Below are 18533 nucleotides of genomic sequence, written 5' to 3' on the forward strand. Positions count from 1 at the left end.
TATTTTGTGGAAAATCTACAATGCGTATATTTAACAAAGAGTTAATGTACATTATACAGCATATCAGATATATCATCATGCATCAAGTCGCGATGGCTTGAGACCTAAGCGATCAATTATATACTCTGGCATACAATAAGTAGGATTTATTGGTTTTAACGAGAAGTTCTTGTCTAGCAATGACAATGCAGTGAGGCCGAACAAAGTATGAAAAGGGTCAACCATATCACCGGGTCGATCACTGAAACCGCCAGTTTCAATATCTTGACAAATTAAAATGTAATCCATCTGTAATGAAAAACATAAAGAAAGAAATTATAGTAGAGTGATAATATGTAGTAATATTTATAATTATTTTATTTAAATCGTTGGCACTTAGGAATATACATACACACACACACACGCATGCACGCACGCACGCACGCACGCACGCACACACATGAATACACATACAATCGCGCGCGCGCATACACACAAGGCAATGAAATAAACAATTATAAGAGAGACAGAAATGATCAACAAATAGAATATTTAAGAGATATCTTATAAAATGTTATTAAAAAATAATTACCAAGCCTTTTTTATCTATCCAATGAAGACGACCTAAAATTGTTAACGTTGACAGCACCCACCAAGAATAACATACATCTGGTAATTTTTCGGGCCTGCCATTTAAACCACCGGAAGGTAGTTGTCTTTCACACAACCACCATCCTAAACGATCAGCATCTATCAGATGCAGATGTCCTAAAAAATTACCTTTGATAAGTAAAATAGTACATTCTGTGTATATACAGTAGTTATTCTGTATATTCTTGTATATACCTGTGATCGAAAGTAATCCAACGCAACAATAAATTAAACCCGCATGACTTTCAGATCCTGGCTTTGAACCGAATCCTCCATCAAAATTCATACATTTCAATACAAATTGTACTGCATTCTCGACATCTATTGCATCTAAGCGATTCTGAAACAAGTTAACATGATATAAGGAATTTAAACTTTTTTTATAAGTACTTTCCTATTTGTAAACAAAAATTTTCAAGAATTTACTTTGTCTAAGATGTGTTATGGTTTTATGGATCTGACAAGTATCTCATCTTTAAATCCACTAAAGCTAAAGAATCTTCATGAAAGCTGAGTTTCCAGGATATCCATTCCATTTCACACAATACATTTTGATTTAAAAAATTAAGTGTTACTATTTTAAAACACTTTGATTTTGTGGATACTTAAATGTAATTATACTCTATGATATTTACCAAGAGTGACAGAGTAGCAACGGCACAGAAAGAAAATCTGACATCTACTTCACCCCATTGATCACCCACAAAACTTCCATCTGATTGTTGTCTTTCTTTGACATAACTAACGACTTTATCGACATTTATTATATCCAAGGCATCATATATACATAATATTTGAACTGCACTAAGTGTATAAAGTAAATGTGGATCATGTTGTATGCTGGCACTGATGCCACCACTGTCACTTTGACATTGTCTAATAAATTCTAGCACTTCTTCCTTATTAGTTTGTTCTAACTTTCCCATTAAATCTAGAGCGGTAAGACCCCAGTACATGCCAGACATCCTCATGTGTTCAGTCTGAGAATAATTCTAAAAAATATGAGTCAATATAGAGAAGTGAAATATTAAAAAAATATATGTTATAATAAATATATATATATATGTATATGTTAAAATATACTTTGTCATAATCAATTACTATATAAATAAGGAAGAAATATTCTTACATATTCATCTTTGTTGGTCCCATATGAAATGAGATAGTTTGCATGTTTCTCTATTAATAATTTTGGAATGTTGTTCGGTAGTTCAATGTCATGTCTCAATGTTGTCTGTAAAAAAAATGAAAAAGATAAAATATAAATAATTACTATTATCCAACTTATCTAACATGTATGTTTTAATACTTGGCCTTTACACAGATATAAATAATCACAATACATAAACAAATAATCTCAAGATGTTATTACACATTATTAAGTTACATAAAATTTTGATTAAAAAAAATGAGTATTACATTTCCTAAAAATAAAAACTATTTCGTACGTGTTAACTTTTTTTTTTACACTGAACAGGTTAAAACTTACCATTTTACAATCGTTACAATCGTATAATACGATTATTAAATTACGTTAATAAAGTTGATTTTGTTAAGATTTCGTCTTCGAATCTACAACTGCATCCTAAATTTAATTTGACAAGTTTAAAGTCTGATGATCAGAAAAGCGCATACTTCATTAACCAAAAAAGATCCACTAGAGTTTACTAAATGCACTTGCTTTTGCGCACACTCCTTCGGGATTTAAAGTCACTAGACTATTATTGGACGCATGATAGAGCGGTATAAGTGAAGTACATATAGTATGGACACTGAGCGTCGACACCTTTGATGTAGACTTGATGCTCTGAACGCTATGCTCCAAACGCTACGCTCCGATTGATCCACTAATGTTACGAATGCTGCAATCGTTACGCTAGTGGATCGATTGTAGCATTTGTAGCGCCGTATGAATTTAAATTTTCATTGCATGAGATGCTAATCTTCTATACAAGGGCAAATAAAAATCCGATTCTTAGCTCTCAACCATGACACTCATTTGATCTGATTTCCTTATCACGAATCTCACACAATATTGTAGGCGCAAAGGTTAATTATATTTTATGGGAAGGAGATCTAACTAGCCTAACCTAATCTGCAATTTCAACTTGCTCAACGCAGCCACATTCTTAGTAAATCGATTCCTACTTTGAAACGAGATAAAAATTGAAACGAAACAAAAGTGAGCGAATTTACTAGAATACTGATAATTTCATTGGTCAACACCTAGTAAATTTGCTCACTTTTGTAATTTTCACCTTGTTGAAAATACAGGGAATCGATTCTGTATTTTGAAATCGATCCCTAGAATCGATTGGAAATCGATTGGAAATCGACGCATGCGCACTAAAAATTGAGGATCATATAAAAAGTTCAGTGTCCATACTGTATGTACTTATATTGTACTATACTATTGGATCATCTAAAAAGTCTATCCGCGGTACTTTGTCACTAGATATATGACCATCAACACACATCTAGTGACAAAAAACCGCGGATACTTTTTAGATGACCCAATATAAATACCGATCTGTTTCGCGTCATAAAGTTGGTATTGAATCTTTTCCAAGAAAAAAGGTCGGTATTCATAGTCGATTCTTAAGATTGTCTTAAGTCAATCCGAGGATTGTATTAACATCTTAAGACATTTTATTTTAAAATGATTTTAAAATAAAAAACGGACTATAAATACCGCCCCAGGTTTCGCGTGTCACAGTTGGTAGACTGCGTACTTGTAGGGACGACGCGGAGAAAAAGTAGGCGTGGTTTGGCTAAACTGAGCACACCACATAATCCTTCCACCATGTTATGGAGTTGCTACTAATGCTAGTTGGTGTTAGTGCTACTGCTACGCACACGCACTCGTAGCGAGTCATAGCATTCGTAACGTAGCTCATAGCTGGCAGTCACTTTAACTCTAGTACAGCTACAGGCGGCGCGCTAGCCGTGTGACTTTTCTCGTCGAGAGAAATGTCGTCGACGACGATAATTGTCGCGGCGGCGTTGGAGTAAACATTGAAACATGTCCGGGTCCGGACCGAATGGTCGTACGCAGACACTCGGTCAACTCGGTGACAACGTTCGAACGGGTGCGGAAGTGGTTTGCGCGGTCTGTGACAAGACTGACAAGCTATCGAGGTGTTCGCGCTGCAAAGTCGTTTTCTACTGCACGAAGGAGCATCAAAGACGCGACTGGAAACGCCACCGGGAGTTTTGTGCGACTCATCCCGCGGCCACCGTGCCTGCGGAGGAGCCGTTCTCTCTGCCTGCTGTTGCTACGATTGCCACGAACGAGAGTTTGGATCGCGAGATCCCGTCCAAGCGGCATCCCTCTGTCGGTAATTGTAAAGCCCCGAAGGCGGTTGTTCCTAACCTAAACCTAAACAAGACCTCGGCCGCACCGCGGAGCTTGAACGTCAGTAACGTCACCTCGGAGTCTCGTCGGAACGTGAAGCATCCAGCAGGTATGCGCGCGCGATTTCATATTGTTAAATTGTTGTCAAACTCATTGTCAGATTTTACGCAGTTTTACACAGTTTTACGCAGTAGGAGGATTTTGCGCGTTAATGACATTTGATGACAATAGGAGCCGATAACTCGCGATATAAATAGCAAATCCTACTGATTGCGCATTTCTGCATTCTAACGTTAGATAGAATATACTCGCAGCACCGATGATACAGAGGCGTTCTATCGTATCTTAATTATGAGATAATTACATCGCCTTGTGTATGTAATGTCAAACTGACAGTTTTTTTTTATATACTTGTTCTGATTGCAGATGCGAGTGTGCAAGAAGAAAACGAATCGAGTCAACAAGAACGGAAAAGAAATCAGAATCTTAAGAAGAAATCGAATAGCGGAAAGGCAAGGAGCGCGAGAAATAACAAAGCCGATGGCTGGACGTCGCCTATAACGTATGAGGGAAGTTCAGAGGACATTATACTGGGAGCTCGAGCCGAGCTCCTAAATCCAATTTTAGAGAGTTCCAGGATTTTCGATAGTTTGAGCAACGCGGATCTTGGCTCACCTGCTCAACATCGTAACGGTATGAAGAACTTGTCGGAGATACAGGATCAGGAAGAAGATTTTTCACCTCCTTTTCTACATAGGAACAGAAGTAATCTCGAAGAACTTCTAGACAAAATTTGTCAGTATGTAATAAGGGATATGGACAAGTACGGTGTATGCGTGGTAGACAAATTTTTAGGCAAGGAGAGGGGTCTTAAAGTGTTAAATGAAGTGTTAAATATGTATAGTGCCGGATTATTTCAAGATGGACAATTGGTTTCTAATAAAGGTAGCGCAAATGACTTAAAAACGATACGTGGCGATGAGATAATATGGCTGGATGGAAAAGAAGAACAATGTGAAAATATTGGCACACTGATATCACAGGTCGATGCAATCATTATGAGAGCCAATAAAATGCACAATAATGGGAAAATAGGAAATTATACAATCAATGGAAGAACAAAAGTGAGTATAGCTTTTTTCTGTTTAATCTCTTTATATGTTAAATAATAGGACATGATTTATTTTACTTTAAATAATATATTGCAAATATATACATATATGTATGTATATGTATATATGTGTGTGTGTGTATGTGTGTGTGTGTGTGTGTATATATATATATGTATATGTATAATATAATTGAGATTTTATTAAGGCACAATTTAAAGAAATCTTAACTCTTTATAATCGATAATACGATTATGCATACGTTGTGCTTTCTTATTTTTATTAGATAAAATTAAACAGCAGCGTAAAACAATTGTTCGCTTAGTAGCCACATGGTGAAAAGTTTACAAAATGTATCTTTCTCCTGATTTCTTTCGTATTGGCGTGTTCGGTTATCGTTTACATGGTGGAAAGTATTAATGCGAGACGCACCAAGTACACGATTTTCAATCACGCCGAGGTGAATGCGATAGACAAGGTCAGAACTCCAAAAATGTAAAGATCTGCGAGGGAGTATTGTATTGTATGCCGAAAGGAGGAGGAGAGTGGGATCGCGCCAAGTGCAGTCAGTCACGTACGCCGCGCGACTCCCACCCTCTAGCCCTCTTTCTCTTCTCATGCCGACGCTGCGCCGGTGACGCGATACAGCAAATTCGCTTTATACTATTCAGCTGCTCAATTGCATTGGCATCTAGTCATTTCTTTCCACGAAGATGGAAATATTTAGCGAAAGATATGTTTCCGCTCAAGCTTTTGTCTATGTATTATTAATGTTAAAAGATGGTAATACCATAACGTATTTTCTTATATATCCGGTTATTTAATTACAATAGAATACAGATTTTTATATTAATATGCGTAGTAAGTAATGGAAAAAATAAACGTGTAATTGAAGACGCGAAGATAAAACACATACACAAAATGAGATTTTTTATTACAATATAGTTATGTATTTTTCTTTACAAAAAATTTGCAAATCTTGTAATGAAAATCGAGATGCAATACAAAACAAAAGAAAAATCAAAACTTTCGCTAAATGAATAATTATGTAAAGTTGATACGTAGAACATCCTGTTATGAAATTTTCACGTTTTTCTAATAGCGTGCTACAACAATTGAATATAATTGCTATTGAAACCTATAAATCATCTTTTGTTTTATCAACAGATTCAGGATATTTCTCGTATTGTTCGCGATTGTATTGCAGTTCGTCAAATTATCAGTTTAATAATTATTTGAATTGTGGTCGTTATCATTATCCTTCCGTATGATTTACCAGTATCTATTTTTAGTTAGATATTCGATTACTCATAATAAGACAAGGACATTGTATATCATCTGTATCACATATGTTAACTCATTTAATTCGAAGTAAAAAAATAGAAAGAAAGCCAGGATGATCGTTTCATTTACTATTTTATAATACTTTATTTTATACACTGTCATTTTTCCAGCTATATCATAAGCTATGCGCGTGCAAAAATATTTACAATAATACACAATCTCAGTTAATCCATCTGTGGATGTATACATATTTTCGAGTCATAAATATCCTTATTCGAATAACAAGTGACGAATAAAAAAAAACTAATATATATTCACTTCGTTTATTCTTTACTACATAAATTATGATGATAATTAATGATTGGAGTTTTAAAGAAATATGTTTACGTTTAGTTACGTGTGATAAAAAATCTAAGATATTTTTGATCAATGGCCATGTCTTTGAAAGTCAAGACATTTGAACATGTATTTAACACAAATACAACATTTTACATTTTTTAAATGTAGAAAGCATTACGTAAAACATTTTGTGTAGTGTAATATATTTAGAACATCTCTTGTGTAACATACATACAAATGTATTTTCTATAATACTTTAAAATCAAAATTAACTAAAGACCGTATGTTAAAAAAAGTGTACTTAGAAAAGTATATTGTTTTTTTTTTTGAAGTACTAGAAAAGTTAACGTAAGAATTTTTGCGATTTTATCATCATTTATTATAACTATAAACAGACTTTGTTATCAGAAAACGTGAGATTACGTACATAAGGTAATATGCTTTCAATGTGAACTGAGTCAGCCAATTATTTTTGTTTTTTATAATTGCGTCGTAAGTGTAATGCAATAGTATATATCGATAATTTAGCAAGATAAAAAGAAGTATAAAATATTTGTCTATTAACGACTATTATTTATTAATGACTATTCCCGCTCATCAATGGAACAAATGATAAACGTCATATTTTAAACATATAAAAGTATATATTATATATGTTATTAGGTGTTGGAATTAATTCGTAGCGTTTTACAAATGATGGGAAGTACTTTCATTAATGTATTTTTTAATGCTCATGTGAAATAAATAACATTCTTTCATTAAAAAACGCTACGAATTAATTCCAACACCTAATACATATATTTTTCTCTCTTCCATTAAATATATATGTATGCTGCGTTAAAATAAATATAATCTAGGCATAATTGTTTTTAAATCCAACAATGCTAGTCATCAATTATTGCTTATCTACATGTTTTTTCTTTTTAAATAAACTATAACTACACAGTTTGTACTTTAAATCATTTAGTATTCTTGTATATTTCTAGAAAATATAGCATTTGTTATCTTTTTATACATAAATATTCGTTATAGTAAGATGTAAAATTTGATATAAAAAAATTTATTATATATCAAAGAGAGAAAAATAACGCACGTAAATATCTTTGCAGATCTCTTATTGCAGCAATATTAAATTGTGATGTCAAATATGAAAAATTAAATACATTTTCTCCTTGCGCATCGGAATAAATGAATACCTTCCTATCATTCATGTTTGATAATATAAATCAGCAATAAACTTTTTTTTATCTTGCGTAAAATCGACTTGCGTCGAGCTATTTAAATAATCCAATATTTTCGAAATTTACAAAGCTAGTCACAATTCATAATCTATCGATTATATATTCGTCTCTTTTAATAAAATATATTTTTCTTCGAAATTCCAGGCGATGGTAGCTTGTTATCCTGGTCACGGTTCACATTATGTAAAACATGTGGATAATCCTAACCGAGACGGACGTTGCATCACAGCCATTTATTATCTTAATCGAGATTGGGATGTTAAGGTGAAATTTTATATATGTATTAATATATTTTTAATTGTTAATTACAAGTTCAATAAAATAATTTATCACGATAGAAATTTACAAATAATTGCGTATTTTTTATTGTATGCAGGAGAATGGCGGACTTTTGAGGATATTTCCTGAAGGATGGCGCGATCAAGTAGCAAACATAGAACCTTTGTTCGATAGGATATTATTTTTCTGGTCAGACAGACGAAATCCGCATGAAGTGCAACCAGCGTTCAAAACGAGATATGCCATTACGCTTTGGTATTTCGACGCCGAAGAAAGAAATCAGGCTTGCCGAAGATATCAAAGAGAAAGTGCGTAAACAATTGTATTAGCTATCTTTTTCTGTTTTTTTCCCCGATATAGCTAACAATTTTTACAGAAATGTCAATACTAATTATAGCTAAGCTCTAATTCATAATATTAAAATATATTTTATAACATTAAATAAAATTAGAATAAAACGTTTCTTTTTTATCTTTATTCTACGTTATTTAGTCATATTAATAAAAAATTAAAATTGTAATTTCGGTCAAACCACAAGGTGACCTTTTGCATTTTCTATTTTGTGAATTACATGAAATTTATAAATATAACTCATAATTTCTTTTAGGAGATCTACATACGAAAAATAATGGTTCGTGAGATACAGAACATGAAGAATTATTACGCCGTCCGTTTGGACTGAAGTTATACTTGTATATAAAATATATGTATTAAAATAAAATATTATGTATTATTATGTATTATGATAATTTTTGCAGGAGGAATTGAATAACGAAGAAAATTACGAAAATAATGTGTTTACAAGGAAGTGCAATAGACGTAAGAGTGTACTTTTTTTTACAGATAGCACTGTAATATATGTGATGAGTTAATGTATGTAGTTGCAATTCATGCTTTCATGTGTGCGTGTGTGTGCGTGTGTGTGCGTGTGTGTGTGTGCGTGCGCGTGTGCGTGCGTATATGTATGTGTGTGTGTACAAACAAATACATATATATACATACATAATTCTTTATTTCGATTTCTGAGATTCTACATATTCACACTTTTTAACCTAATATTTAAAATATCAAATTTGCTTCCTAAATGTTTTGAAGAAAACTTATATTTGTGTCGATCATTAACTTCCGTTATGTAAAGTATTAACAATATTTAGAGCATGTTGCATTTGAAATATTTTATAAGCGAAACCATAGAATATAATATACAAAAAATTTCTTCCAGGAAATCATTATTAATTTACCTTGATTTTAAATAAATTTGTTTCTGTAATATCTGTATGCGCTATATTTTTTAGTATCAAAGCAACTAGTTGCTAAAGGATAAAATTATATTGCTCACACAAGATGTTAGTATTATCATGTTGTAATATTACGATTGGACATTAACAACTTTTTACGCTTAAAAAACGTATTTGATTTATTACGGCCAGTAATTGACTTATACTTCCAGCGCAACAAAATTGAAATAAATTGGGGCCCAGTCTGTACCTGTATAATGTTATGTATATTGCAAAACGATAGAAACACTGTGTTTAATATTCAATGTATCTATTTATATGAATTAATGGGAAGAAGTAAGCATGCGCGTACCATCTGTGTCCTATTCCATCTGTGTCCAAATTTGATACATATTCTTGTCATCCCCTCTAATGTAGGAGATATAAGAAAAGCAGGTAATTAGAAAAAGATATGTTCATGATCAGAGGCGTGCTTCGGTTACCTCTAGCTTTGGCACACATTACACATAAATGCATATACTAGGCACGCCCCTGTTTATGAAGTTATAAATATATTCCTAAAAATTGAAATTGTCTCAATATTTCCTACTGTATTATTGGACACAGAAGATTAATTGTAAGAAATCATCTAGAAGTCCTTTTCATAATTAAATTATTTTTGCCCTATGGGCTTAATTTGTTTCGACGTTTATATAGACATTTATATGTACGAAAATTATAATTTAAGGACTTATTATCAGCGCGTTTTCGAAATATTGTAAAAATAAACAAGATTTTGTTATCAAAGCGAAATAAATATACAAACTTATAAAAGAAATCACTCATGTATTAATAGTGTAACTTTATACAATGTCTATGAAGAAAATTGTTATGGTTTTTCATATAATTACCTTCTCGATTTAAGTAACATTGATGTCGTTTGGAAGTTGACAATCTTGAATTTGATTAATGGCAGGCACATAAGATTGAAACGAATAATTGTTTTTCGCGAACATTCCGGGATTTATCACATAACAATCGGAATAGTTAGTCGTATATGTTTCAAAATTGTCAGCAATCACAATGAGATCTGGTGTTGGAAATATCTGTAAAGCATGGTCATATTTCCAATATACTGGAACAACTTGAAGAGGCACTGGGGTCAGATGTGATTGACTGATGATGGCTTTGGCAAACTAAAATTTGTGATAAATATTGATATCAATATATATATATATATATATATTGACACACACACACACACACAAAACATATATTTGATAGTATTTAATTTAACGTCTACTTACATGTTTAAAAAAGTGTTCTTCTTTCGGAAAATGAAGCGCATTCCTACACATTTTTGTCAACATATCTTCTCTTAATATTACAATTTCCTTTGTACAATACTGTATTCTACATGGATTTGTTGTAAAAATAGCGTTTGGTATCATTTTTGTAACTTCTTCAATAATGCATTTGGGCAAAGGAGGTTTTGGTAAAATTTTAGGAGAACCTAAATCATGTGGGCCAGGTACAAAAATAAATTTCGTAAATTCCTTTATACTTGTATATTGTGTTATTATTTCAACTAAATTTTTAAAACCAGTTATCAAAGTTTTCGCACTAGTTATATTTGTAGGAAAGCTTAAAAAATGACCACACAATACAAAAGCTATAGGAGGATAATCCATGTAACCATCCAGTATTGTCTTAAATTTTTGTAAAACATGTGGAACATCCAACCATAATTCTGCTATGAATACTATCATTCCATCCTGGTTAGTTTCTTCGTGGATTTGTAATTTTTCTGACATTTTTAGGGATATATTATGTGAGCCACCAAATGTATTTGTGTCGCCAAAATCTGATCGCAAACTTTCCGACGATTCTATTGGCGGAAGGTCAATAGTTTTTACATGTAATACATCATCCTTGTAAACACCATTAGCTATTACTATAAAGCCTTCCATGATAAAAGTATCTTGAAAATCTTATACATAAAATAAGAAAAATAATTTTGTATATGTAGAAAGTATGAGAGACATATATGTATTGTATATAGTACAGAGTTAACTTAAAAAAAAAAACCAGTCAAATTTTAATCAACGAAAATATTTTATATGGATGAATCTAGAAATCTATCTTTCTAATTTTTCAAAATTTGATTAAGAAATGATTAATTGTAATTTCAAGCTCATAATTTCATATTATTATGAAATAAATCATTTAATCATTAACTTATTTTTATTACATAAAATATCAATTAAAAATATATCTTTAAAAGTATTGTAATAACACTTAATGTGTTATACACACTGTAATAACTTCAAAACTAGTATTGTAATAACACATAGTATTGAAATAACATATCACTAAAATTTATGTGATGTTTAGTAGTGTTTGGAATAAATTGGGAAATATTTTTTTTATTATTTAAATATTATCCATATAAAATATTTCCATAAATTTTAAAATCAATATATTTTTTAAATTAAATTAAATATTTCAAAATGCAATAATTAAGTATATTGTAAAGGATATTGTATTGCTGAGGTCAATCTTGACAGTTCCACTTGTATCTTCTAGATAATATTGATCTTCCATTAATTGTGTTATCAGACCCATTATACATACATTCCCTGTTCTCAGCTCACTTAACAGATATTCAATAGGTATTAAATTTGTTTTATGTGTTTGCTGTTTTTCAAATTTAGATGACAGAAATTGTTTGTGTCTTAGAGTTTTATACCATGCCATTTCAAAACGATATTTAAAAACCAATGATTTATATTGAGTTTCAGGATATGAGTTCTCATTGTCAATGACAAATTTCTTTTTAGAAATATCATATTTTATCTTTGGTATATTATATCCATCTATAACATTGAACACTGTTTCTGTGTCTTTCAATTTATTTGGTTCTAAGCATTCTTCTATAGCAATTTTTATATGTTCGGCTCCAACATGTGGATCATCCAAATTTTGAGCCAAAATCAGTTCTATAATACGATTAAGCCAAGATTCACGTTCATTTTGTGGTATTTTTAACAATTGCTTTGCAAAAGATACTCTAAGCTCTCTAAAAAAATATAAACAATTATGAATGATTGTTTTATGAGTTATGTGCAATTACATATAAAAATAATATGACAGAAAATGTATATTAAGAAAGTATTATATAGTAGCTATTATATATTAATTACATTACATTAATATATAAAATACATAAATATACATTATAGAAATAAGATTTAAACTATTAAAAATTTATTTATATTTTAATAATTTGTTTAACACCTTCACGATAGGGCCATAATTTGTTAGTCGTGCATGTACCATCGGTGGTACATCCCGGAATAAACATGTTAAAGAACTTTCCATCCTTTTGTTATGAAATTTTTTAATTTAATAAATAGAATATTTACCTTGATAATACCAAGCCGTATAATGAAAAATTTGTTTGAATCATCTGTATGCATTTACTGTCAGCCATCGTTATGCACAATACGTATATATACAGTGAATATATAACGTAAATATATTGTGAATAAAAAAAAAGCATACACTAATGCTAAGAAATTAAGTAATTACATTAAACAGACACAAATTTACTATATAATATAAATCAAATCATCGAAAAAGAGAACTGCGCAAAAAGGTTAGGCACTTCTTCTTTTCTCAACATTTTCCCGCTTTTAAATCTAAAGTCCACATCATATTACATATTTTTGTTTTGCAAGCATGAAAACTAAAATTGGACATTGAAATTTAACCAATCAGATAATCGAGTAATCTTGGTTGATTTTGCCCTGATTGGTTGAATCAGAGAGAAGCCTGAGAGTGGTCATGTCCGGAATTTAGCTATTACTTTATTTTGAAGCGCATGTCCACAGAATGAATTACGTAATCAATGTCCATGATTCGGTCGGTAATGTGTATGATTTTTTGGTTGTATTCTTCGCTATGTCCACAAACACCGACAAGATACTATTAAAAACCGTCAACCCTAGGTAAATTTTCAGCGGTATATCTATATTGTAGAAAAATTACAATTTTTTTTTAAATCATTTGGTAATCTGATGGCTCTAAATTTTAAAGACAAAATAAACAATAATAAAATGAGAAGTGAGTAAGAATATCGTATACTTTGCCGATTATTTAAAACATCTAAATGCACACATTTTATCTATATTTCTTCTTGTCATTCTCCGATTTGTCAGGCTGATGCAAATGTTCACCTGGGCTCTTCGAACTATCCCAACTCTTCACAACTGGCATTACGTCAACGTGCAGAAATTTAAATAGAATCGAAATTATGTCGAAAAAACAAATTACATCACGTTACATTTCTGCTAATCAATAATATCTTTACTCTTGCTTCCAGCGACATTATCGATACTGAAACTCGTCCATCATTCACTAATCGATATGCATGACTGATCTATAAGATATCATTTTGAAAGACTTTCAAGACCTCGTGAAATCCTTTACCGAATATCTATACAAATTCAATGTTTCGTGCAAGGAAACATAAGGCGGTTTCGCGCCTTTTTTGATATTTCAAATTCGCGTCGCGTCGGGTCAGCGTCGATTGGCGAGCGTGTCATGACGTCGTCGTGGAAGATCGTGAAGCAGAAATCGTTCGAATCGCGTCCGCGCGTTTAATCGTCCACGATCGCGATTTTCAGAAGCGGATTCCGCGTGCGGTCGAGACTTTGCTTCGCGAATGTTTTTTTCCGCGCAAGATGCATATATAACGTTGTGTCGTGCATCGCGCGTGTCGAACGCCATGACGAAAGTGCCGTGCGACATCATCAATCTCGGAATCGACGGGATTCAGGGGACATCCATCGAATCTTTTCCGCAATGAACAACATAGCTATCACGACCAGGTGATGAGGTGCCAGGTACGCATTCTGGAATTAATATCATTAATATTTTCGCCACGAGTTTCGCCGGAGTCGAACTTGTAAATTATAGCGAATTTGAATCACTTAGACTACGCTAGATCAGTACATATTAAACGTTGCTATACATTAAGCAATTAGCAAAATAAAATATGAAAGTATATAAATATTTTAAACGATTAATTATCTACTAATGATATTGTCACATTATTTAATGATTATGTATGTACATATATAATTTCATTGTCAAAGTTGATTATATTGTATCATTGCATTGAGATATTTTATATAAAGCACTGATCCAGTGTAGAGCGAGTGATTGAATTCATCATTAAAGATCGTCAATTTTTTACATGAAGTTGCATGATTTGAAAAGTTCACTTGTACATTAACGCCCTCGATAGATAATGCGTTCGAATCGTGAAGCTGTTAGTCAACCAGAACTGATGGTAACTTGATGCAAATCTTAATATTAAATACTTTATATTAGTTAGGACTTCAGGAGCACATTTTAATTGCATTAGAAATGATATTGCAAATATATCCGTATTTAAATATTATCCACTATACATTACATTGCTTAGTCATACATTTTATTAAAATTTGTGAAAACTTATATAAACTTTTAACCTTTGTAAAAATTCGTACGTCTCATTTTTGCAATTATACTTTGAAATAATTATAGAAATGCATATATAACTGATAGAATTGCATGATTACAAAATTATAGTTAAAAAATTAAAAATAGTTATTATACAATCGAAGCTAATTATTTTGTATTCGTATAAATAATCAAGAATATCGAATTTTAGTGTTCTTTATTAAAAGAAATATACAGTATCTGTAATTAAAAGAATAAAAAGAATTATTCCACATCTTCCTCATCATCATCTTCTTGACTGTTAATCTGGAAGTACCGTAACTCGTATGTTTCCTTGTCTTTCGATACTACTCGCAACCAATCACGCAATTTGTTCTTCTTCAAGTATTTCTTTGTCAAGTACTTAAGATATCTATAAAAACAATGTTTTCCAAATTAGTGCAAATATCGCTCTTCCTGTAGCTTATAATAGTAAACTTGTAATAGTAAAAAATAAGCCAATATTCACAGTCAATTTTTATTTTAAAATTATCTTAAGATGTCACGAACTAACTGGAGGGACATATTAAGACAATATTGAAATAATAATGGACTATGAATATTAGCCTTAATATTGTTTAATATCATAAGATTTTATCTACTTAATGAAGACAAGATGACACAAATATCGTTTTATCTTTGTTCCTCATTGAATGCCAAGATAAAATGATATTTGTATCAACTTGTATCACTAGAATCACAAGTATTCAGTTATTCTTATGGGCTTTCTATAATATAATAAGTCATTAAGCTCGAAGTCTTAAGCCATAAGAAATTGACTAATCATAGTCGATTATTCTTCTCATATTCGACTATGATTGATCAATTTCTTATACCTCAGAGTTTAAAGCTTAAGATTTATTCTTGTAAATGCTACTTAAGTCGATGACAGATATGTATTAACATCTTAAAATATTGCTTAAAGTGGTTTTAAAGAACAGATTATCAATACCAATCTAAATGGTAAGCACCTATAAACCAGTATTTATAGTCTTATTTAAAGATTGTCTTAAGTAATATCATAAGATGCTAATTTAACTTTGTGATTGATATATTGAAATTGTATTTAAGATGGTTTATATGAACTGACTATGGATATCAATTTTATCCATAATGTTCTACGATTGTTACAAAGAAAAACGATATTACTCACCGCTTCGAAAAGTCGACATCACTGTTGACAGTGAGTTTCATTTTGTTACGTTCTAAGGCAACATTGTTGCCAAAGTTATTCGTTTTACCACCAACCTTGATTTTTTCTTGTAAATATTTTTCCTAAAAAGAGAAAACATCACTATCTTATAATAATCAGTCTCAACAATATCGTATTAAAACTTCAGTAGGCACCATGCAATTCAAAATAAATCAACGTTAGAATTTTTCATCACGTAGAAGTTAGGAATCCGCGAGAAATAAGTGTCTCGATTTCAATTAAACGAGCAATTTCGAGCAAAATTCTCACAAATGAGAAAACAGAGTATTAGGAATATAATCTGAAATAATTAAGAACAATAATATAACTTACAAAATTGGTAACATCCATAATATTATCCTCCACGGGATGCGTGCAATCGATCGTGAACCTTACGGATACCTTTTTCTTCTGTCCCTTGCCCCGAAGCACCTGCTTCTTAATCGGGCCTTTAGTTTTCTTTGCTGGCTAAAAATTTGCGAAAATAATCTGTTTAATGGTAATGTTGTCATCATTTTATAGGACACGTGGAAAGGCACGTCTAAAGCAGGATAGGAGCGTACGATAAGATACAGGATGAATCGGATTAGATTGAAACGATCTCAACATAAAACAATAAGCCACTGTATCGCGATCGATAAGTTGAACGTGTTCTTTCCATACGTGATGTTATTTTAACGAAATTCTGCCATAATTGTGAATAATAATCGTATTTTTGCGAGAACGACAACTTACCGGAGCCATGTTTACGTGTGTCTAACGAATGAAAGAACGCAAGAAAATTGATCATCATATAGCGCTATAATCGTTTAGGGTGCGATTACATGAAGCGATACGCGATACAGTAAAGCTGGAAATACAATAAAAAGTACCATAATAGAAAAAAACCATAATAGAATGGATGCTTTCTGATAGGTTGAAATCTTTTATTCCCTGTTCCTATTGCCTGTGCTTTTCATTGTGTTTCTAGCTTAAGCATTTAAGCCTATTTACAATGAGTGCATTCAGAACGATATAACCGCTCGATCTGATTGGTCTATATTTTAGGATCTAATAGAATATTCTGAATGCACCCAATGTGCTCTTTGTTATCTGTTTCTTATTTTTTATTTTATGCTTTTTTTCTCATTTGCAACCGTTTTATCGACAATTGTATTTCTTGTTATATATTTCTTGTTTCGAGATTCGTTAATTTTTATCTCAGGCGATATAAAACAAAAAACCGGATAAGAAGCAAAAAGACAAGATGTAAAAAACAGAAAACAAAATGCATATTGTAGAATAAGCTTTAAGGTTATGGAAACACGATCGTTTTATCAGTTTGCCTGTAGTAGGCAAGTACTTGTAGTTAATTGATCCGATATTTGGCGATAATTAAATGAGATATATAAACGTAACGAATAATTCAAACTGAATTGTTCAAAGGATTTGATTAGAAAGTTCTGAGAATTATTTAAAAGTAGTTGGATTGCACTTCATTTAATGGATAAATGCTTTTATCACACACTAATAGGTTAGTCCATTATTTGCGTCGTAAATTTATCAATATCTCTATCAATATTTCAAATTGAAGATATATTAATCATTATCTCTCATTTTCTTTTCGTAATCATTATCCTTTTTTTCTTTAATTTGCTACATTTCTGCATATTTATTATAGTTAAATTATTTTATCACAAATGTATTTTTTTGATAAACAAACGAAAATTTGGTTTTTCTGACTCAATTATTTAGATAATACTGTTTTATCCAGATATCTTGTATATATCTAACAAATATTTTGAGAGTTTTTTTTGTGTTTCAGATATATAATATAATAATGCTATAAAGCAGAGTTGAAACGCAAATACTAACGATTACTGTCAAATTAGGATTATATCTATTTCAGAAAGAGGGTGAAAAATGCAGTCTAATATAAAAAAGTTTATAGAAAAGAATGCTTCCTTCTATGTCATATTACCATTAATTGTAGGACTTCACATAGGTTGGTTTGCCTTGCAACAGCGTTATGTTCCAGTGTCTCAAAGGCACGATCATCCAATAGTCACATTGTATAAGAAATTTAGTACATGATAATACAATGTATATGAGTTTTAATTTATTATTAAAAAAGTAATTTAACAAATTTAGTATTTGAACTTATAATAAATAATGAAGTAAATCTATTTTATATTTGCACACACATCTACATTTTTCTTTTTCTCCTAAATTTTTTAATAATGTAAATGAATAAATTAAATGTACTAAAGAAATATTTTAATGAATATTGAAATAAGTTTTATTTTATTCTTACTTGATAGAACTTCCTATTTAAAAACACTACTTTTTATTGTTCTAATT

At 31.2% G+C, this 18533-nt stretch overlaps 4 protein-coding genes and 1 long non-coding RNA gene across 7 annotated transcripts; 2 read left to right on the forward strand and 3 right to left on the reverse strand.

Moving 5' to 3' along the window:
• Positions 1-2731, reverse strand: betaggt-II (geranylgeranyl transferase type-2 subunit beta). The gene is made up of 6 exons (XM_011065805.2): positions 2120-2731; positions 1760-1864; positions 1266-1622; positions 826-970; positions 572-747; positions 1-288 (listed from the first exon to the last, which is right to left on the reverse strand). The coding sequence occupies exons 1-6, from the start codon at positions 2120-2122 to the stop codon at positions 76-78; spliced, it is 999 nt and encodes a 332-aa protein (XP_011064107.1). The 5' UTR covers positions 2123-2731; the 3' UTR covers positions 1-75.
• Positions 2732-3355: 624 nt separating this feature from the next.
• On the forward strand, positions 3356-10292 carry Hph (HIF prolyl hydroxylase). 3 transcript variants are annotated; one of them, XM_087416706.1, is made up of 6 exons: positions 3356-4094; positions 4412-5109; positions 8103-8222; positions 8335-8545; positions 8845-8868; positions 8996-10292. In XM_087416706.1, the coding sequence occupies exons 1-6, from the start codon at positions 3653-3655 to the stop codon at positions 9007-9009; spliced, it is 1509 nt and encodes a 502-aa protein (XP_087272832.1). In that variant the 5' UTR covers positions 3356-3652; the 3' UTR covers positions 9010-10292. The 3 variants fall into 3 exon arrangements, 2 of the variants coding, with proteins under 2 accessions (XP_087272832.1, XP_011064106.1); XR_015548444.1 differs by having other exon boundaries at positions 3360-4094; positions 8845-8929; XM_011065804.2 differs by having other exon boundaries at positions 3360-4094; positions 8845-10292.
• On the reverse strand, positions 9233-13858 carry DNApol-epsilon58 (DNA polymerase epsilon subunit 2). The gene is made up of 4 exons (XM_087416710.1): positions 12880-13858; positions 11997-12533; positions 10762-11446; positions 9233-10650 (listed from the first exon to the last, which is right to left on the reverse strand). Exons 1-4 carry the CDS (start codon positions 13014-13016, stop codon positions 10375-10377), a joined length of 1635 nt encoding a protein of 544 aa, XP_087272836.1. The 5' UTR covers positions 13017-13858; the 3' UTR covers positions 9233-10374.
• A 1304-nt stretch (positions 13859-15162) lies between these two features.
• LOC105151855 (large ribosomal subunit protein eL22) lies at positions 15163-17058 on the reverse strand. The gene is made up of 4 exons (XM_011065801.2): positions 16929-17058; positions 16527-16661; positions 16155-16276; positions 15163-15374 (listed from the first exon to the last, which is right to left on the reverse strand). Exons 1-4 carry the CDS (start codon positions 16935-16937, stop codon positions 15227-15229), a joined length of 414 nt encoding a protein of 137 aa, XP_011064103.1. The 5' UTR covers positions 16938-17058; the 3' UTR covers positions 15163-15226.
• A 138-nt stretch (positions 17059-17196) lies between these two features.
• Positions 17197-18445, forward strand: LOC147910518 (uncharacterized). Its single transcript, XR_015548445.1, has 2 exons — positions 17197-17706; positions 17998-18445. It is a non-coding gene; the product is annotated as an uncharacterized LOC147910518 (long non-coding RNA).
• The last annotated feature ends 88 nt before the right edge of the window (positions 18446-18533 follow it).

This window comes from Acromyrmex echinatior, chromosome 2 (assembly GCF_024713525.1).
Source record: "Acromyrmex echinatior isolate Ae372 chromosome 2, ASM2471352v2, whole genome shotgun sequence".
In the NCBI taxonomy this organism is placed as follows: Eukaryota; Metazoa; Arthropoda; class Insecta; order Hymenoptera; family Formicidae; genus Acromyrmex; species Acromyrmex echinatior.